The sequence below is a fragment of the Colias eurytheme genome, chromosome 19, assembly GCF_061535395.1.
Source record: "Colias eurytheme isolate Ceu_HAF_F1 chromosome 19, ilColEury1 Martin Lab GWU primary, whole genome shotgun sequence".
NCBI lineage: Eukaryota > Metazoa > Arthropoda > Insecta > Lepidoptera > Pieridae > Colias > Colias eurytheme.
In genome coordinates, this window is record NC_142998.1 from 1,634,166 (window position 1) to 1,654,359 (window position 20,194).

General features: G+C 35.1%; 3 protein-coding genes and 1 pseudogene across 5 annotated transcripts in view; 3 read left to right on the forward strand and 1 right to left on the reverse strand.

The window, feature by feature from the left end:
* Window positions 1–2,217: 2,217 nt before the first annotated feature.
* The window catches only part of LOC149899987 (uncharacterized), a 45,071-nt gene continuing 27,094 nt past the window's right edge, over window positions 2,218–20,194 (reverse strand). Inside the window, exons 1-3 of one of the 3 annotated variants that reach the window (XM_090112978.1) lie at window positions 4,697–5,000; window positions 3,234–3,294; window positions 2,218–2,975 (exon numbers count right to left, since the gene is read on the reverse strand). In XM_090112978.1, coding sequence (XP_089969104.1) covers window positions 2,776–2,975; window positions 3,234–3,294; window positions 4,697–4,816 — 381 coding nt within the window. In that variant the 5' untranslated portion in view covers window positions 4,817–5,000 and the 3' untranslated portion in view covers window positions 2,218–2,775. Of the gene's footprint in view, window positions 2,976–3,233; window positions 3,295–4,361; window positions 5,001–20,194 lie in introns of those variants that run through there. The other 2 variants (XR_016457789.1, XM_090112979.1) reach the window with 2 other exon arrangements.
* LOC149899988 (uncharacterized) lies at window positions 13,712–15,557 on the forward strand. The gene is made up of 2 exons (XM_090113062.1): window positions 13,712–14,092; window positions 14,234–15,557. Exons 1-2 carry the CDS (start codon window positions 14,010–14,012, stop codon window positions 14,673–14,675), a joined length of 525 nt encoding a protein of 174 aa, XP_089969188.1. The 5' UTR covers window positions 13,712–14,009; the 3' UTR covers window positions 14,676–15,557.
* Window positions 15,920–17,871, forward strand: LOC149899989 (uncharacterized). The gene has a single exon (XM_090113061.1). The coding sequence runs from the start codon at window positions 16,673–16,675 to the stop codon at window positions 17,735–17,737; it is 1,065 nt and encodes a 354-aa protein (XP_089969187.1). The 5' UTR covers window positions 15,920–16,672; the 3' UTR covers window positions 17,738–17,871.
* LOC149899990 (uncharacterized) lies at window positions 17,905–19,870 on the forward strand (annotated as a pseudogene).

A 20,194-nucleotide genomic window follows, 5' to 3' on the forward strand; every position in this document is an offset into this window, starting at 1 on the left:
AAATAAATAAAAATATACTACTATCAAATTATCAGTTAGCCACAGCAAATTAGATTCAGAATCGTCGATCAGATCGAATAATTCGTGTAGTTTTGAAAGTTACTACAGTTATTCCTAAAGGTGTCCCGATGAATATACTAAAAGTCCTCGAGGGAGGGACACAAGCCTGCGGTGGGGGAGGGGGGGAAAGGTCTCTTTTTCAAGGTTTTGACTTGTAACTCGAAAATTATTCATAATATCTGTTTAGTGACTTCTACATTAATTATTAACATTAAATTGCCTATAAATTACGTCTAAACATTTTTACCGTACGATCAATACTTTAGGAGATACATAGTACTTAAGGTGATAAAAATACGAAACAACATCGTTATAGGTACTTGACTTGACTAAGATGATAGATAAGTCGCGCTACAAAGATCCTCGCTGTTTGCCTCGCCGCATAGCAACTGGCACTGGCAGGCAGGCTACCGCACCCCGCGTGCCGCCGTGCCACACCCCAACTGATTAAACTTCTGACAGAAAAAATGCAGGCTGCAAACATAGAAACACGAATAGCTGCAAGTGATGCTGACTGCACCATTATTCGCACTGCAATTGATAAAGCTGCAGACAATGTTGTGGTCACTGTTATTGGAGAAGATGTTGATCTTGTAGTCCTTCTAATGGCTCTTACTCCTCCAGAAAAAGAAATATTTTTTGTCAAACCAGGAAGCGGAAAAGTGGAAACCAAAATATTTTCCTCCCAAGAACTTCAAAAACATTCATTTTGTGATTCTATTCTCTTTCTGCATAGTTTCAGTGGGTGTGATACAACCTCAGCTATTTACAGGAAGGGAAAAACATCAATTATCAAGATTTTTGATCAAAAGCCGTCACTAAAGGAAACAGCAACTGTATTTTATGACCCAACGTCAACTCAGGAGGCTATAGCAGAAGCCGGAGAAAAAATGTTTCTTGCAGTATACCGAGCGCCCTGTACTCAGTCTGAGATCAACAGACATCGATTCACAGTTTTTCTGAAATCTTGTACCAAGCCCAAACCGGATCTTTCTTCCCTCCCCCCTACCAAAGGGTCAGCAAAATATCACGCCTACAGAGTATTCCATCAAGTACAGGAGTGGCTTGGGAACCAACTGCCTCCTGAAATATGGGGTTGGAAGCGAAGAGTCGATGGATACTTAGAACCAATCACGACCTTGGATCCTCCTGCTCCTGAAGCGTTGTTAAATTCAATTTTTTGCCGATGTAAAAGTGGATGTTCCGGAAAATGCAGTTGCCGAAAAGCGGGCATTATGTGTAGTCTTATCTGTAACGGCTGCCTAGGAGCTTGTACTAATGGACCCCCTATCGATGTTAGTGATAAAGATGACGAAGATGAAACACAATTTGACTAATAAGTCGGCATACTCGTGCAAAAAAAGATGTTATTTCTTTTTATAATTAAAATTTGTAAAACTATGTTGTTTCTTATTTTTCTTACCTTTAATACTCTGTATCTCCTAAAGTATTGATCGTACAGTAGAAATGTTGAGACGTAATTTATAGGAAATTTAATGTAGATAATTAATGTAGAAGTCACTAAAGAGATATTATGAAAAAAATTTCGAGTTACAAGCAAAAACCTTGAAAAAGAGACCTTTCCCCCCCTCCCCCGCCGCCGGCTTGTGTCCCTCCCTCGGGGGCTTTTAGTATATTCATCTGGACATCTTTAGGAATAACTGTAGCAACTTTCAAAACTACACGAATTATTCGATCTGAATAAATTAATTTTCCCATACTAAGTCTGAGATACCTAATGTGTACTTTTTCTTGCAGGTGATTCTGGTTATCCACAGCGGCCATGGATTATGACACCCTACACAGATGCATCTCCTGGCTCTGTACAAGAACTGTACAATAAGAAGCACAGCAAAGCCCGTGTAGTCATTGAGAATACATTCGGTCGATTGAAAAACCGGTGGCGTTGCTGCATCAAATATAGGCCTCCACATTACAAACTGGACAAATGTGCTCAGTTAATAACAGCCTGCTGTGTACTTCACAATTTCGCTCTGCATCACAATGTGCCTGATCCAGATGATGATCTTGGCAGTGATGATGATGATGAATGATGTTTTTGGTACTCTAAAATAATAATCAAAAACGCTAACCACCTCTGAAGTATGACCTTCCAAACAAAAAAAGAACCATCAAAATCGGTTCACAGTTAACGGAGATATCGCGTAACAGACTTAAAAAATACAGTCAAATTGAGAACCTCCCCCTTTTTAAGTCGGTTGAATATAGCTTTTGCTACTATTGATGAAGTATTTACCGAAAATATAATATTATTTTACAGATACATTTGTGCGGCATGATGCTGTTGTAGGAGGAGATTTGATTATAGGAAGAGCAATGCGAGATCAACTTGCCAGAAGATTTGTTGAGCGCAGTTAATTTGATAAATTTAAGGAATATTTAGGTTATTTGATATATTCAAATTCAAAATTTGATATTAGATAAGATTATGTAATTAGTACTAATACAATTTTAATTTTTAGTGTGGAAATAAAAGGCAATGGAAACTGAAAAACCATTTATTTATTCTTTTTTGTTACCTATTTTTTCTAAGACTAAGAGAAATTGAGCAAACAGTTCTTTCCATCTTGCTTGCTGTTGTAGTTCAATTTCTCTTAGTCTTAGGCGTTCTTTTTCAATTTCGTAGTTTTTTACAAATTTCTCTTTATTAAACTCCCGCCATTCACGATCCGAGTTAGCAAATGCTTCCCTTGCTTACGCTGATTGTGAAATGGCGGGAGTTCGTCTTCTAGGTGAAGCACCCACCGGTGGTCGTGGGTGTCTTCGTCTGCGGGGTGTTCTAGGACTTCTAGGATTGTCTTCTGGGATTGGCGTTGGTGGGGTAGCAGGTGGTGGTGGTGGCAGGTTTGCTGGCTCGAAAATAGGGGGCTGGCTGCTAGACCCTGGCACGTTCCCTTTAAATAGAAAAAATATATGGATGTAACAAAAATAGTGAATACTACTTTAAGAGGTAGTTTAGATCAACAAACTATACAACTTTCCCTATGGGACCAACAAATTCCCATGCGGGTAAAACTGTTTGGCAGCAAATTGTTTTCTATAATTACTGCAAGAAATAGATCTTTCACATAAATGTTTTTAATAAGCTATAATTTGATAACCCTTAGATATTCACATCTTTTGGTAGCACTTCATAAAAAAATATAACTTACAGTCTTCATTTTCCCTTTGGTTTACTTGTATTAATTGCAAGCCAGGGTCTTCTCTGACATTCTGTAATTTAATTCATAACATTTATTTAATTGTAACATTGTTTTATATATATATATACTAGCGGTCCACCCCGGCTTCGCCCGTGGTACCTACATGTTTAAACTATCCTAATATATCTTAATATATATAAATCTCGTGTCACAATGTTTGTCCTCAATGGACTCCTAAACCACTTAACCGATTATAATAAAATTCGCACACCATGTGCAGTTCGGTCCAACTTGAGAGATAGGATAGTTTAAACATGTAGGTACCACGGGCGAAGCCGGGGCGGACCGCTAGTTAAGATAAATATATTCACTTTCTTTTGTCCAATTGTAATATTCTTTATTTGTAGATCACTCACTCTGATCACATAATATGTGATGCATGCTGTAACTTGCAAATGATTCTTTGAGGATTGAAAATCATGAAGATGAAAATGCAGTTGGTTTCCTTAGGTTCATATCAAATTAAGCAAGCAAGGTCCTATCATAATAGGACTTAGTGCTTACCAACTTAGTGCTCACCATAGTGAGCACATAAGAAACGATGGCAAAAATGTTATAGAAGTGTGCCGTGAATCAGACAGCGACCTACAGAGAGCACTGCACACACACGACATCAAGTACTACATGGCTTTTAAGAGGTCGCATTCAATCCAGGCATAGAAGTAGTAAAACTTATTTTACATATGTTACATATGTCATGTATGTGTATGGTATTGTCGACAGTGCTCTCATAGGAAGGGAAGCAATAACAGTTTATTATTGTAATTGTTTAGTAGGAAGAAGAACTGTAGGTTGCTGCTGTCACGTTATGTCCATAATATGGTATCTTAGCTGGGCAAGGTATCAACCAGATTTAATGCCGCCAGCACAGTTTCTGGATGATGTGTTAATTGTTTATGATGATAATGATGATTAAACGATTTATGAAAAAACGTGTTTTATTTTATATATTAGTACCTACGATGTTTTGGTAGGTACTCTAAAAGAATAAAAGTTCGATCCAATATCTCTATTACCTAACTGTTCTTCTGTTACACTCTTTATCTAAATAATGTATATTATAGGATATAAACTTACCTATACTTAGAAAGAAACAAAGCTATTCATTGAACTCGAGCAAACCTAACCTCAATTTTAGTGACGTTACATGCTCAATATCTCTGCTATCCCATAGAACAGATCTTTAATTGTTATATTTATAGAATCTGTATATTTTTATCTATTTAACCCCACATAAATCATCAGTGTAACGATCAGGCCCAAAGTCCTATGGGAGTTCGCCATTCTCCTTTGAATAGGAGCCCCCTTTTAAATTAATTTTATTTAAACTTATGTATTTACAATGATTTATTATTTGAATATTCTGTGAATAGAGTGAGAATTCTTTCAAATGTAATGGTTCCGGCACCTACTTGTTCAAATACAACGATGTTTAATTCGCCTGCTATGAACAAAATCGCAACCATCGCTTCGACACCATCTGTGAATAATACTCTATATGTGATGTCTCCTGCTCCTCCTCCACCTGCCATGAACGAAAATCTGCACAATCTGTCTCCAGCAATGTTTTCTCGTTCATCTACACCTTACGAAATGCCGCCTTCACCCAGGGATGTAACGATGTCTCCATGTGCTAATAGCGAAACTTCGCGCATGATGTCCTCCTCCCAAGAAAATATTAAATGGTCACCCTGACAGCGAGTGACGCGATGCATTCAATTAAGGCTTTGTCAGACAGGACGCGTACTTAGCGCGCGTCAGAGCGTTAAGTTGACGCCGCGATATGACGCTAAGATGTGTTCTACTACCATCGTAGAATACCGTCAAACAGAGCGCCGGCGCTAGCAGTACGCAACGCTCTGTCGCGGCGTTAGGACGCTTTAACGTCGGGTGTTGTATTTTTTTACAAATTTTATTTTAGCGTCGGAGTAAATAGGCGTAAAATAATAATAAAATAATGCATAATGACCGAAAATTTGGTAGAATTGGTTAGAAAATATCCATGCTTATATAATACGAAGGATAGTTCATATAAACTATAAAGATATATCAATGAAGGCAAAATTGTGGGCACAAATCGGAGAAGAAATTAATGAAACTGGTAAGTAAAAAATTCTTCCGACTCCGGAGTTAATATCGCTGTACCTTGTTTTGTTCGTAAGTAATAATTATGTAAACAACATGCAGCTTAATATCAATTGCTGTGTCCTAACGCGCGCTAAAGCGTTCTGTTTGACGAAGCCTCGCGCGACGTTAAAACAGGACGCTGCAGCGCTACTACGCAGCGCTAAAATACGCGTCCTATCTGACAAAGCCTTTAGTGTCACGGCCGCGGCGCTTGTACACGCTAAGAAAAAACGCCGGGCGTACCTTAAGAATTCGTGTCGTAAATAGAAAATACTGTGTACACTGCTCGCAGCAGTGCGGCCGCGGCGGGGGGGCGGTGTAGTAGGGTTGAGCCAGCCCAGTTTTTGTTGTGCGTTATAACTTTAGTAGAAGGACGACCGGTATTGTGGGACAAAACTTTAGACATATATAAAGATAAAAGACTCACATACGAAGCATGGAGAGAAATATTTACTATATTAAACAAAGACTTCGACGAAATGACAAATGTCAAAAAAAATGACTATGGTAAGTACTTACAACATATTACAATCTTTTTACAATTTTCAAAAATACAGATTACGAGTATTTCAGAAGTTTATCCAGTTTTGTTATTTTTTTGTAGTGCCTTAATAAACATTTAAAAATAATAATAAAAAAAATTAATAAAAAAAGAGTTTTATTTGAAAAAACCACGCTAAGAAAATATATGAGTCCAGTGGACTCATGGAAGCTGTTTATGTTAGCAAATTTCACGTAGTGAATTGAGGGTTAAGCTACGTTTTTTTGAACAATTAAACGATGCTGCGCTGTACTGCGCTGTGCTGTGCTGTGTTTCTTAAGCTACGTTTTTTAACAATCTAGCTCAGTATAAAGTAATCAGCAGCTCGTGTAGTCGTTTATCTCGTCAAATATGACCCTATTTTCAAAAAAACGTAAACATTACGACATAGTTTAATCCGATGAAGATGAAAGTGAAGAAGAAGCGGATATGGATATTTTATGTGTTATTTTGTCGTTAAAAGAGTCCAGTCACGGTATAGCTTGTTACCTCACACCATACGTGAAAAATACGGAGAATTTAATTGAAGAATTGAATTGAGACACAGCGCAGCATGGCAGAGCTCCATAAAAACATAGCACAGTTCGGCACAGCGCGGCTCAGCACGGCGGGTAGCGCGCCTCGCTTGAGACTGCTGCGTTTTTAAACAGAGCGTAGCATCACACATCGCAGCACAGCATGGTTTGTGTGTATTCTCATTAAAATATGAAACGAGCGAGTTGACCAAACACAGCACAGCGCAGTACAGCGTAGCATAGCTCGATGTTGATTTGTCACCCTAAAGATCGGTGCAGAATTCTCCATTTGTTGGCCATTATTCCAAATGCACACTCGAGTTAAATCTTGTTTAATTTGATGTGTTTTAATGGCGACGTAGTGTGCCTGGCTGTACATTGTACAACGGTGTGACCTACTTACTTCGTAAAGTGTATCCTTTTATATAATCTTTTGTAATCTATTATTCCCGTAAATATAGTTTTCCTCCCCAAGGGTGCCCTATTGTCTTTCTACTATTTGACCGACCGACACACCACACATGTACTTATGTTCTACACAACGTGGTATCAGGTTATAAAGACACTCATTGATGACACTAACATTGACCTATAAGTCAATGTTAGTGTCATCAATGAGTTGATAGAAGAAATTATTAAATGAGAGTATTTCAAGCTAACTTATGAAGCTGACAAATCTTATGGAGAGTTAAAATGCCTGCTGAAAAGTACAGCTGAGTACATTTATGTGGAAAAAATGCGACTACAGGACATCTTGTGGCAAGAGGAGAAATTCCAAGAGAATGCCAAAATTTGGTAAAAGTAACTTAATTAATAGATAACCTTTTTGATTCTCTAAATTGCAATACATTCAATGTACCTGATGGTAAAATTTATAAAGGGTGGGTGCGAAAAAATAGTTTGCACCATGATTTGTGGAAGAACTGTAATAATATAGCATCATTTAGTATGAACAGTCTTAATCAGGAAACCAGAAGTGCCTAAGAATAAGAAAATTAATATTATTTCGGAAACCACTATACGTCCTAAAAATAACAAAGATATAATTCAATGAGCATATGAACGATGCCGTGGTACCGATATTAGTGTTTATTTAATTATTAAAAAAACACACTACCTAATTCGATTATTAATCTTTATATTCATTAATTCATTATTCTTAAGTTTCATGAACAATAAAGAAATGGTTGAATCTACTATGTAGTTTTCTTGTACTCACTTTCACTTCATCACGAAGAACTCGAATCAGCGCATTACAAACTTCATTTACAATAGTAGAAATAAGTTGATGAGAAATTTTAAATAGGTAATGCAGTTGCTAGAAACCTTAAAGTCATTGGAATCTAATCGAATTTTTGTAGGAACAGCAGTTCTCCATTTAGTGTCTTTCTGAAATTAAAGGAGAAATTCTTTGCAATATTACTTCAAAATCAGCACAAGACATTCTGCGAAAATTTTCGAAGTAGCCTACGGGTCTAGGCATCAATTCTTCTAGTAGTAGGAGAGCCCGTAGGAGATCGTCCTTCACCGATCTGATAACCAGATGAGACGTATTATTTATAAAATATTTTTTATAAACAAATATTCCTATAATCGCTTGCCTATCGAAAAGTGGTCATGGCTATTTTTAATTAAATTAACTTTTATCGATTTCTTTTCATTACCTTCATACTTTTGATAACCAAATGAAATTTACTTGACTGATAGTTTTTGATACAGATACAGAATATGAGGTATGCTTGCCTACTCATTTCAGTATCTACTACGTGGCAAGCAGGTGTAAACAGGTAATTCAAAATAGGTGACTCCATCGATTTGCTAACTTATCAAAAGTTATCTCAAATTTTAGATTATTATTTTCAAAATCAGTCATATATACTTGCCTGCGAAAAATCGTACTTAAAGTACTGTTGCCAGGCTAAAAACTTTTAGAATTTTAGCCACTTGATAGGTGCGACAGAGAGAGTAGAGGTCCGTGTAATCCGATAATCAGTATTCAACTTCCGATGATTCTGATGATGAATAATAAAAATAACAATAAACATTTGAATTTATTTTTTTTATGTATTTTTTTATGTTTCGTAATAAATGGTTTTAACAACATACATGTATTATTATTTTTTTCTATATTATTTTTTTTTATACTAATATTTGTAAAGTAACACTTATTCTTTCCCGCTTTACGGCATTTATTTAATATATTATAATAAATAAATTATTCTTTATTAAATAAAGAAAATAGATCACCTATCAAGACATTGGACAAAAGATATACAAGGCAATAGTGTGCAATGGACAAAGATTAAAGAATTAAAAGTACTTGCTGGAGTACCAAATAGACTTCTCTACAAATATAATTTAGCTGAACAGGACTACACAAGACATCGTCGACAACAAAATAACTCTAAGGTAAAACTGCTTTATCATAATGTGTTGCCAAGCTCCTCAAGCTAAAAAAACGAGCTTAGAAACATTTTTTCTATTCTTTATAAATACTGTGATGGTTGGTTGAAGTATAATATACTTGGCTCTCTCTTATTAAATCGAAATCAGGTAAGATTTATAAGGAAATATGTCTGAGCCAAAGATATTCAAAAAGAAACACAGATATAAGAAAAACAACAAATGTGATTGACGATCTGGAACAATGTAAAAAACTGAAATGGAAGTGGGCTGGACATATCGCTCGAATGAAGGCTGACAGGTGGGCCAAAAGAGTAACAGTATGGACCCAGTGGTAAGAGAATCCGTGGCAGGCCGGCTGAGAGATGGCTAGACGAAATTTTGAAACTAGCTGGAGAAAACGGGAGGAGGCCTTTACTCTTAAGAGGTCCTTAATAAAGATTAATTAGATAAGCATTTCAATAAGAATTTTATAATAATATAAAAAACTATGTGTTTACTGTTTAACTTAGAATAATTTACTTGAACACTATAAAATATGTAAAACTATATATTTAATTAAGGAAATAAAAGGGCTTTTTTATTTATTTTTTTATTATTATAGCCTCTCACAGAGAAGCTAAGAATTTTTCAAAATTTTGGCAAGAAACGAACAAGCTAAATATTCGACCGAGTTTACCGGTGTGTAATTAAAAAAAACTTGAACAAAAGACAACTAAAAAGTGGTCAAGCAGCAGCTAAAGTAAAAAAAAATATAAATACGAGGATTTGCTCCAATTTTTGGTCGTTCATATACAGGACAGAGAAGTGATCGAAAACATTTCAAACGACAGTGAATCTGAAGAGACGCTTCAAGATTATACTAATACTCCAACAACTGCACTAACTGTAACTTCAACAGCTGTAATTTTGCCCCAAAACCCCAGTACGTCTACAACTTCTCTAAATTCGCTTCAAATTACAACTGCACCTATATAGCACGCCATAATTTAACTGCGCAGTCTACCATTAATAATTACACCTCATTAGATTGTTGCGCCTCTCTGGCGCCTTATGCAAACAAAGGGGCCAGACAAAACCGTTACTGCGGCGCCGTACCAGTGGCGGCCGAGTACGGATCCAATTAAGGATTCTAACAAAGAAAGCCGTGTTTTTATTGCGTCTCGCACCAGACAGTCATTAGGTGCGCCGGCGCCGATTCAACGGCCGCGGCGGTCTGCTCGTAATCGTATAAAACTCCGCTGCTGCCGTTGATCAGAGCCAGTCAGTCAGCAAACAGGGAATAGGGAGCACGTTTCATAAGTTGTTTACTTATCAATATTATTTTGTTTTAAATTGTATTATAATAATATTTAAGTGTTCCCTTTGTTTTGTTCTCTTTGTTTTTGTTTGCTTTGTTTTATTTTATTTTATTAGTTTAGTTTCTGACTGAAAGTTGTAAATATTTGTGTAAATATAATTTTGTGTTTCTTTTAAATTAAAGTCGTTTTACCAAAGTGAGTTTTTAGTTTCATTTATTTTCTTTAATACGCGGCAACACGCTATACCTACAACTTCACGTTATTCATCCCAAAATGCAACTGCAGGAAAAAAAGTCAAACTCATCCTCGTCCGCAAAAGCAACCGTCGTCACAGCCATCGGCTGGAGCTAGTCTAATGAAATATATTATTGAAAATAAAAAAAATAAAGAGGAAGTTGATCATATCACTGCTTTTTTCAATGGCTTGATACCAACGATACAAACATTTTCGCCTTATTATCAACATACTAGGTAGAAACAAAATAATGTTGAGGGTAGCGTTTGATGCGATATATTCGATAAATCGGCCAGCGGGAGTGGCTTTCGTCATCGCGACTCTGTTTTAAGAGTAAAACCCGTGTGTGGAAAACATAACAACGTTGTGTGCCATTAGTGTATTTAATAACCGAAAATTAAAAGGCTGATTATTGAAATAGGTATTGTATACGTTAATTTAAGTGAATAAGTACCAAAAATTTAATATGCAAATATACTGACTGAAAGTGATTTTATATGTTCCTATAGAAGATAAGTTTTTGTTGGTCAAGAAGTTTAACGATTTTTGTTTGTAATTGGTCAATTAAACTTTATTTTTGATAATTTATCGTTTTATTTTCTTAAATAGAATATAAACATTTGCTTAAACCTATAAGGTTTAACAAAAATTCTATAGCCTTACTAAAAATCTTAATTAACTAACATACGTCTGACAGACGTATGATTATCTTTTACGGTAGGTGCTATTCATATAGCACCTTCTTTCTAGGGTAAATGAAAGAAGTTTTTCACCAAACCGTAACGAATATGAAAGCATTGAGGATGTGTTGCATATTTTGACGGAATGTGTGCGGAAAGAAGAGTTAAGAACAAGGTTGTTTAAGAATAAATCTTACAGTGTCGGATTTGTAAACAGCATCCTGGCTTTCCCGTTGTCGGAAGAAGCCTGAATGCTGGTCAAGTTTGCGGAAGTAGGATTAAGGAAATTGTGATCCAAGAAATGTGTGTATTTTATTGTAATATGCCTCAGCGATGTTATCGCAAAGCGATAAAGCCCTATAATAAATTAAAAAAAGCTTTTGCTTGATATTGCTGATGGAGACGATGAAATAAGGCTACTGAATAAGCTTACAGAAATGCATATCATCAAAGACAAAATACCAAAAATGATGCTGCACAAGTTTTCGGCCAGAGGGTGTCAAGTGCAATGAGATTTCTATCAAGTAAGTATATTAACCTGATATCTTTCATTATTTACAATGTACTACACAATACCTCACTACAGATGTAGCCTACATGTACTGCATTCATAAGTCATACAAAATAATTTAATAATGTGAAAATAACTATGATTACAGCAATAACGATTTTATAGGCACCTTAGTCATATTGACAGTTTATTAAATTTTTTTTTTTTCAGGACATAATGTGCTTCCAGAAGAATGCAAGGGGACTGCAGATTTTCTTTTAATTTTTGATAAATTGTTTGACACGTTTAATGGTCATTCCTACAAATTGTCAGAAAAACAGTATAAGCAATGCTTAAAAAATAACTCCCTTCACTTCAAACTGTGGGATGACTTGATTCCGATTTTAGAATCAATTAAATTCAAATGAATAGTTAAAGAAAATGGACGTGAATCAATAATGTATGAATCAATACCTTCTGTTAAAAATTGGGTAAAAAATATAAAAACGTTCAAAGAATTATGGCATTATTTGAGTAATGTTATTGCAAGACGAATTCAGGCTAGTATTGCTGTAAATAGTTATGTATCTTGTTTGGTAATTAATGGAGAAATCTTGTTTAGCAAAAATTCAAAAACAATATTTGACATTCGTGTAAACTTTTTAAATTCTCCACTTGCTTCAGCAACCAGTTCACCCAATTGAGTATGCATGCTTAAACTAAAACAGAAGATAAGTCTCAATACCAGCAAAAAAAAACAAATTTTATTTGCTGGCACATTTTACAAAATGCCTTGGATTGAATTATGCAACCTGGTCGTATTTCATGTGAAGCTGGGCACGGAAAAAGCGTAACAGATGGCATAGGTGGCTGCGTGAAACGTTCATTGTGGTGAACATCTTCGAGACGGTTTATACGTAATAGAAATCTACAGAGAAAACGAATTGGCCGACCTTATTGAATATAATATAACCGCTGAAAATGTGTGGTTGCTGCGTGGAAGGATACAGTCACGCCACGTAAGAGCAAAAATATGTTACTGCTATATATATTAATTGATCGAAAACAAGTTGGAAGAAACGCGATAACACAATATTATTGTACTTGCTTGACCGGACGGCGAACTGTAGGTACTTGCGCTCATATAATATCTTTGATTTGGTACCTATGAGTTGGGAGATGTCAACCATTCATTCCTGAAATCGCTCACGAGCGATAAAGCCGCTCTTTGTACATATATATATATTTTAAGTTTGTTTATATATATAATAAGTTAATTTAGTCATAAGTTATCTCAACCATGTAACAAACTGTATTTCTGTGTATGTACAATAAAGAGTATTCATTCATTCATTCATTCATTCCTGGCCCCCGCGGCTTTTTTAAACGATGTAATTGTTATCGATGTACAGGACGACGAATAAATCTTATTTAAAGTGAAATACGTGTATTATTACCATTGTACCTTATAAAAATCCATAAATAATAAGTTAGATTAAAATACTTTAAGACGCCGAAAGTACTAACATTTGACCATAGTTGTAATAATAAATAAAAAGCCCTATGCAATGGTATATCACATGTTACTATTGCGGGGTGGGCCCAGACTCCATACATTTGTTTCCCATTGTCCTTTAACTATTAACAAAATAACACGCTCAAATGAAGCTTCGTAAGCCGCTCGCATTCGTGGCTTATTTGAAAAAATCGATAAAATGTAAATTCTGTATTGAATCAATGTTAGCGACCGATATTCTATATTTCCACAAACTAATTGGTTTAAAAAACAGAGGTGGTCTTTGTTTTCCGTCGCAAAGTGTTTTTTAAATATGTTGCATTTGTGAAGCACATGTACGAAATTCATTTCGAGTGAAGATTTCGTAATAATTTCGGATTCCCAATATTTAATGATTGTTCTTTCAATTTTCAAACAATTTGTAGGAAAAAATAACATTTTTGCAGTTGTTGAGGGAACTTGTATTCACAGAAATAATGAGATTATTAAGGGCTGTTATAGAAAAATATTTACATACTCCATCATTTGTCAAAACAAAAAAATATATATCAATTGCCTCAGAATCAAAACGGCACTATGATAAAAAATAGTACAACAAAAAGGTACCTAAATAAAGTTATTTTTTAAACAAATAATGTTTTATTTTACTAAAGCGGTTTTAACGCATAAATAAGAGTATCTTAATATTTATTTAATAGTATAACTGTAAAAGTGAATTGTTGTCCACAAGAAAACATTGCATTATTTAGAAACATGATTTTTAATTCACCCGAAAAGAGGCGAACTGTTTATAAGCTAGCAACTCTGTGGGATTCGACAAGTGAACATTTTAAGGATCGCAACAAAAAACATGACGCTTGGATAGATTTGGCTAGTAAGTTCGATAAAGAAAAGAAAAAAGTGTTGTTGAAAAGAATATGCGAAATTTAATTGGACAGTTTCAAAGAGAATTAAAAAAGCCTAAATGGGGGGCAGGAGCAGAAGAAATTTCTTCAAAATGGTTTGTATAATTTATTATACATACATACACTCCACTTAATCATCATAATTCAATCACTCAATCATATTCGAGTAACATTATATTATTATTTAAATTGTGTAATTTTGTATTGTATCTTAATTTATTTTGTATTTGTTGTAGTGCCATGTGGAATTGGAAAAAAGTATTCAATCGACTGGGAACTGAGGAGCAGTGTATTCAGTTTTCAGTAGAAAGATACCTACAGAAAAGCAATGCAGCATATCATTTGGCACAGAAGGAATTAGCTTCTGAAAATGAACCAGTACACTCTGCGAAAACAGTTGCTGACTGGTACAGTTACTGCAGAGAAACAGTAGTCATTTATGAATTAGAACATTTAGAGAGTACTGGGAAGATTGGTGGGATAAATAAAATAGTTCAAATTGATGAATCAAAGTTTGGTAGAAGGAAATATAATAGAGGGAGACATATTGAAGGCCACTGGGTTATTGGGATGATTGAAGTGTGTCCCGATAATGACAGATCAGCGGAGATATTGGTGCCACTGATTAAAAAACATGTTCAGGAAGGCTCTATCATCCACACTGATTACTGGACATGAGTTTGAGTCTTCCTGAACATGGATACATTCATAAAAGAGTAAATCATAGTGATCCTACGAATAAATTTGTGGCACCAGACGGGACACACACCCAAAGAATAGAGAGCCAGTGGCGGGGTCTCAAAAGAGCATTTCGCCAAGAACATAATAAGGGAGATTTTACAGATTGGTTAATCGAATATTCATGGCGAAGAAAAATTAGAATTAATCATAGAGACCCCTTTGAGGAATTATTGAAAGCGGTAGAATATGTATATAGGATAAATTAGTTTAAGGATAGGTTAAGTGTACAAATATAATATTTATCATACAAAGTTGAAAAGTTTTTTGATAACGAAGATTTGATCATAAGTAATAGTATTTATATGCTGGACAAAATAATAAACATAGTTTTGAAGTAGCTACACAGGAAATGAAAAGCTTTAGTATGGCTCACAGCAAACCAAGTTCGTCAAAGTCGACAGAGTCCTACCGTGGTTTTCATGATGACTGGGAAAATAAATGTTGCTTTATTGAAAGCAAGGCGCATAAACCCATATGTTTACTTTATTCACTACAGTAGCTGTTGCAAAAAAAAATATAATGCAGAACGGCATTATAAGCAAAATCATAAAAATTTTGAAAAAGAATATCAATTGGACAACAAAACAAAAAATGAAGGTGAAACTTGCTGCACAAGTTTTAAGCCACTCTGTAGCAACTGGAATGTATTCAAAAATAGCCACGGGTAAGAAAATACATTAAATTTTTTGCTTAGTTTGTACATACTATTTGGCTTATTCACATGATGAATGTTATTATATGAAATGATATGTTTCTCTGACACAAAGGCATTATACTCACACACAGCTTGGAGATCATGCCTGATGACGCATAATTACTTGTTACTTCTATTTGTATAATGGTCTAATAAAAGGTGATCTCTGTGTTTAGTCTCACCGAAAGTGGCCTTTAAAAATAATTTTAAGTCCTGCCAACTATCAAAAATTTTCAGTGAACACGCTAATTCAGCTTTTCCCTCTAACTGTGATATAATAAAACGATATAGTATGTCTTTCTGCCTACTGGATGCAAGGTATATTGCGCTCTCGCAATTCTTAATAAACGACGATAATTTTTGTCTATCGCCGTCGAAAGGTTTTATAAAATTAAGTAAGACATTAAGAGGAATATTTTCGGTTTCAGACATAACGGAACACTCAGACTTAGTCTCGTTTTTGGACATCTTTTACAATGATAAAATATATTATAACGTAATAAAATAAATGGCAATAAAAAGTAACGAAACACTCACAGGAATGCGGCGATGACGACACGCAGCGACAAATGACATTCACATCGATAAAAAACCCCCAACCCCCTTCACTCAGAATGTCCAACAAAACCCCTCTCTCGCTGATCACTCCCATTCTAAACGAGATCAAATCCCAGTTTGAGGAGGAACTAGATCCTGAAGACCCTAAGTTGACTATAATTAATACAATAACTCCCGAACAACTTTATGCATATACATCAAGTCAAATTCCAAATCGAAAATCAAGACGTTGATAGGTGAGTACATATCTAATTACTTGCAGGTAAAACGGAAAACCCGAAATAATCCAAACACGGCTTTTACAGACGCTCTTAGGAAGGATGCAGGAATTGCCTCTAAACCACTCGAAGAGGAGAGCCAGACCAGCCTGCCCCGGGAGACCTTCGAATCATCCCGAAGAGGAAACATTGCACCCCATCCAGTTCAAAGGTCAACTCCAGAAACCGCGTGTAGCGACGACACCTTCGAGGACGAGCTCGAAGAGGATCCTCAGCAGACCGAACTTTCAAAGAAGTTTCCTGCACTGCCTCGGACGCACTGTCCGAAAACCCTCTTCATTGGGAATCTCCAATACTCCTACCTCAACAGCCTGTATACGACCGACAGAAACTCATATCCCAGGAAATGGAACCATCTTAAAAATACAGACCCCGACCAAGCCTGGCACTCCCTCAACCAAACAATGATTGTATTCCTTAACTCAAGGTGGGAAAAGCAGGGAGTCAGATTGGGAACAGACGAGACACCGGTAGATGCTATGAGTTACCACGACCTCAAGGCCTCCATTATTAAGACAATAACTGAAACTCAAACTTCTCAGAGCAATCTACCAACTCCTCATGACATCAATAACCCGCACTCTTTTGCAATGATAAAACCTAACGCTAAATACTTGGCAATAACCACGGACAAGTTAACTTACTTTGCGTTTGACAATCTAAATGAGTGTAAAGTGATAACGAGCAAATCTTATGTGTGTAAACTCAGTAATATTGAGTCCAGTGTTTCTAACCCCACGTGTGAAGTGTCTATCCTTACGGAATACATTCATGAACTCCCCACTAATTGTGACTATAAGTTAATTCTTGGTAATATAGATATATGGCAGAAAATTAGTAATAATAGATGGGTATATGTACAATCAAATATTTCTAAGTTAACAATGAATTGTGATGATATTATTAACGATTATGATATAGTTGGATCCGGTATTCTTAAAGTGCCTAAAAATTGTAAAGCATTTCATAAATTATTACAATTCACGCTTTCTAGTGAATTTGAACTTAAAATTCATATACAAACTCCTACTTTTAATATTATAGAAGATGATTGCTGTTCCAAAACTAGAATCAATAACAGCATCCCTCATCTTACTCATATAAAGTTATCTCGCATCAATCTCGATTCTTTACAATATGTTTCTCATAGATTAGATCAGAATAGCGACGAATTAACAAAGATAGAAAACCAACCGTATCACATTCGTTACGGCTATTACTTTAGCATTATAACTACCTTATTATCAATAACAGTATTTTCATTCATTTCATATAAACTTTATCGCTGTTTCTGTAATTCTCGAAGTCGACAAAATTCTAATTGTTGTGTACAAATCTTCAATCGTGTTCATACAAGATCGACAACAGCCATAGAGCACAGATCAAGAACAACACATTTTGAAATGAATGAAGTATCTGATGACTCTTCTTCTCCTAGATCTATAAGGAGAAATTTAGAATTTAATTAAATATCATTGTATTGCCATTCTAAATCTTGTTACATCCAGTTTCATATTATTTTTATGTGCCTTAATTTTTATTCCTATTTCTTATATAAATGTTAGCTTATATTAATTTCTAAATCTTATTTCTAGACCCAATATCGATGTGTTGTCAATTTCTAAATCGTAAATCGATGTTGTACTATTTCAATGTATTTTTATTTTACTACTAAATCCTAGATTAATGTTATCTTAATTAAATTTCTATATCGTAAATTTATGTTATACTATTTCAATTTTTTACTACTAAATCCTAGAATGATGTTATTCTTATTTTAATTTCTAAATCATAAATTGTTTTAATTGTAAAATGTTTTATTTCAATTGTTTAATTTTATTACTAAATCTTACATTAATGATTTAATTTGTACATCGTAAATTAACGTTATGCCATTTCAATTCTTATATTATATAAATGTTGTGCTATTTCAATTCTACATTGTTGTTTTTATTTTTATTATTATGCTAGTTCCTACATCATAAAATTACTATTGTTCTGTATTATTTTTATTAAATTTTGATTATTTTTTTTGTGTCACGTATTCTTCTCTGCATCCCCACATCATTATTCAAATTTTATTTTTCTTTTATATTTACTATTTCAATTTTACTTTAATTTCAATTTCAGTACTATAGATCTTTCGAGATTATTTTGTTTCAATTTCAATACCCTACCTCCTCTTATTTACTATTTCTTGTTTACTATTTCTACTCACATCCTTTTATTGTAGGATGTTCCGTTTTAAAGGAGGGAGGTGTTACATTGTTATTACATTGTGTTACATTGTCCAATATTGCTGACTTGGGCTATAAACCCCACCGGCCTCTATCGCGGTATCAGCAATATTGTACGTATATAACACGTTGATTTCTTAGTTTAGGGGCTTCTCTCTTAATGGTCGCATAACCACCTAAGCTACGGTTTCACCGGCTTAGCCTGAGAGGAGCACCAGTACCAGTAACCGCGCGGGGTGCAGGGGACGAATCCCTATCCTATAGAATACATTAAATTCTATACTGTGTGAATTAAATAGTAAATTATTGTGTATAATAATTGCGAATAAAAGTTGTGTTGTGTTGTGAAAAATAAATATTTTTTTTACTATATTTGTGTTTTTTTTTAAACACAAATACACCATAAACTAACAGTACGCGTGCAGTGAGGGCCTAACATATCATTTGGCACAGAAGGAATTAGCTTCTGAAAATGAACCAGTACTCTCTGCAAAAACAGTTGCTGACTGGTACAGTTACTGCAGAGAAACAGTAATAGTCATTTATGAATTAGAACATTTAGAGAGTACTGGGAAGATTGGTGGGATAAATAAAATAGTTCAAATTGATGAATCAAAGTTTGGTAGACGGAAATATAATAGAGGGAGACATATTGAAGGCTACTGGGTTATTGGGATGATTGAAGTGTGTCCCGATAATGACAGATCAGCGGAGATATTGGTGCCACTGATTAAAAAACATGTGCGTCCTGCACATGTTTTTTAATCAGTGGCTCTATCATCCACACTGATTACTGGCCATGAGTTTGAGTCTTCCTGAACATGGATACATTCATAAAAGAGTAAATCATAGTGATCCCACGAATAAATTTGTGGCACCAGACGGGACACACACCCAAAGAATAGAGAGCCAGTGGCGGGGTCTCAAAAGAGCATTTCGCCAAGAACATAATAAGGGAGATTTTACAGATTGGTTAATCGAATATTCATGGCGAAGAAAAATTAGAATTAATCATAGAGACCCCTTTGAGGAATTATTGAAAGCGGTGCGTCTTTCCAAACTATACAAGGCCAGTACGCAACGGTGTGAAACTAATCACGTATAGTTTGGAAATAACTTTTTTACAAAGTTCTTCCAATCTATACAACAGCAGTACGCAAATACTTGCAAATACTCGCGTATACTTTGTAGTGAAGTAAGTAAGAATAGCGCTCCAAAACATACAGCGCCAGTACGCATGCGGACTAATCGTGTATGTTTCGGAGTAAGCGCGGCGTCTCTCCATTGCTCGCGTTTATATTATTGTATTGCTGTTTTGAAATCTATTATTAAAATGCATGTGTATTGTGTATATAATGTTGCGTACTGATCGTATATTTTTTGTATCGAGGATGCTTGTGTCTTCGTTCCCGACTATACTGCACGACTTATAATTGACAATAGTGCTAAAATGTAAGAATCTAATAAGTCCAGAAGAAGACGGTTGCGAGGCGACGGAGCCCCTCTTCGCGGGGCTCCTATTTTTGTGTAGTTAAAAAAAACACGAACCTAACCTAACCCATAGGTAACCCTTATATCTGTTACCTATTTATTTTTCTAAGCTTACCTAATAATATTTTTATTCCATATTTTACTGAATCAATCAAGAAGAATAAAAGTAGATAGATATAGCTGTACAAGTCTTTGATT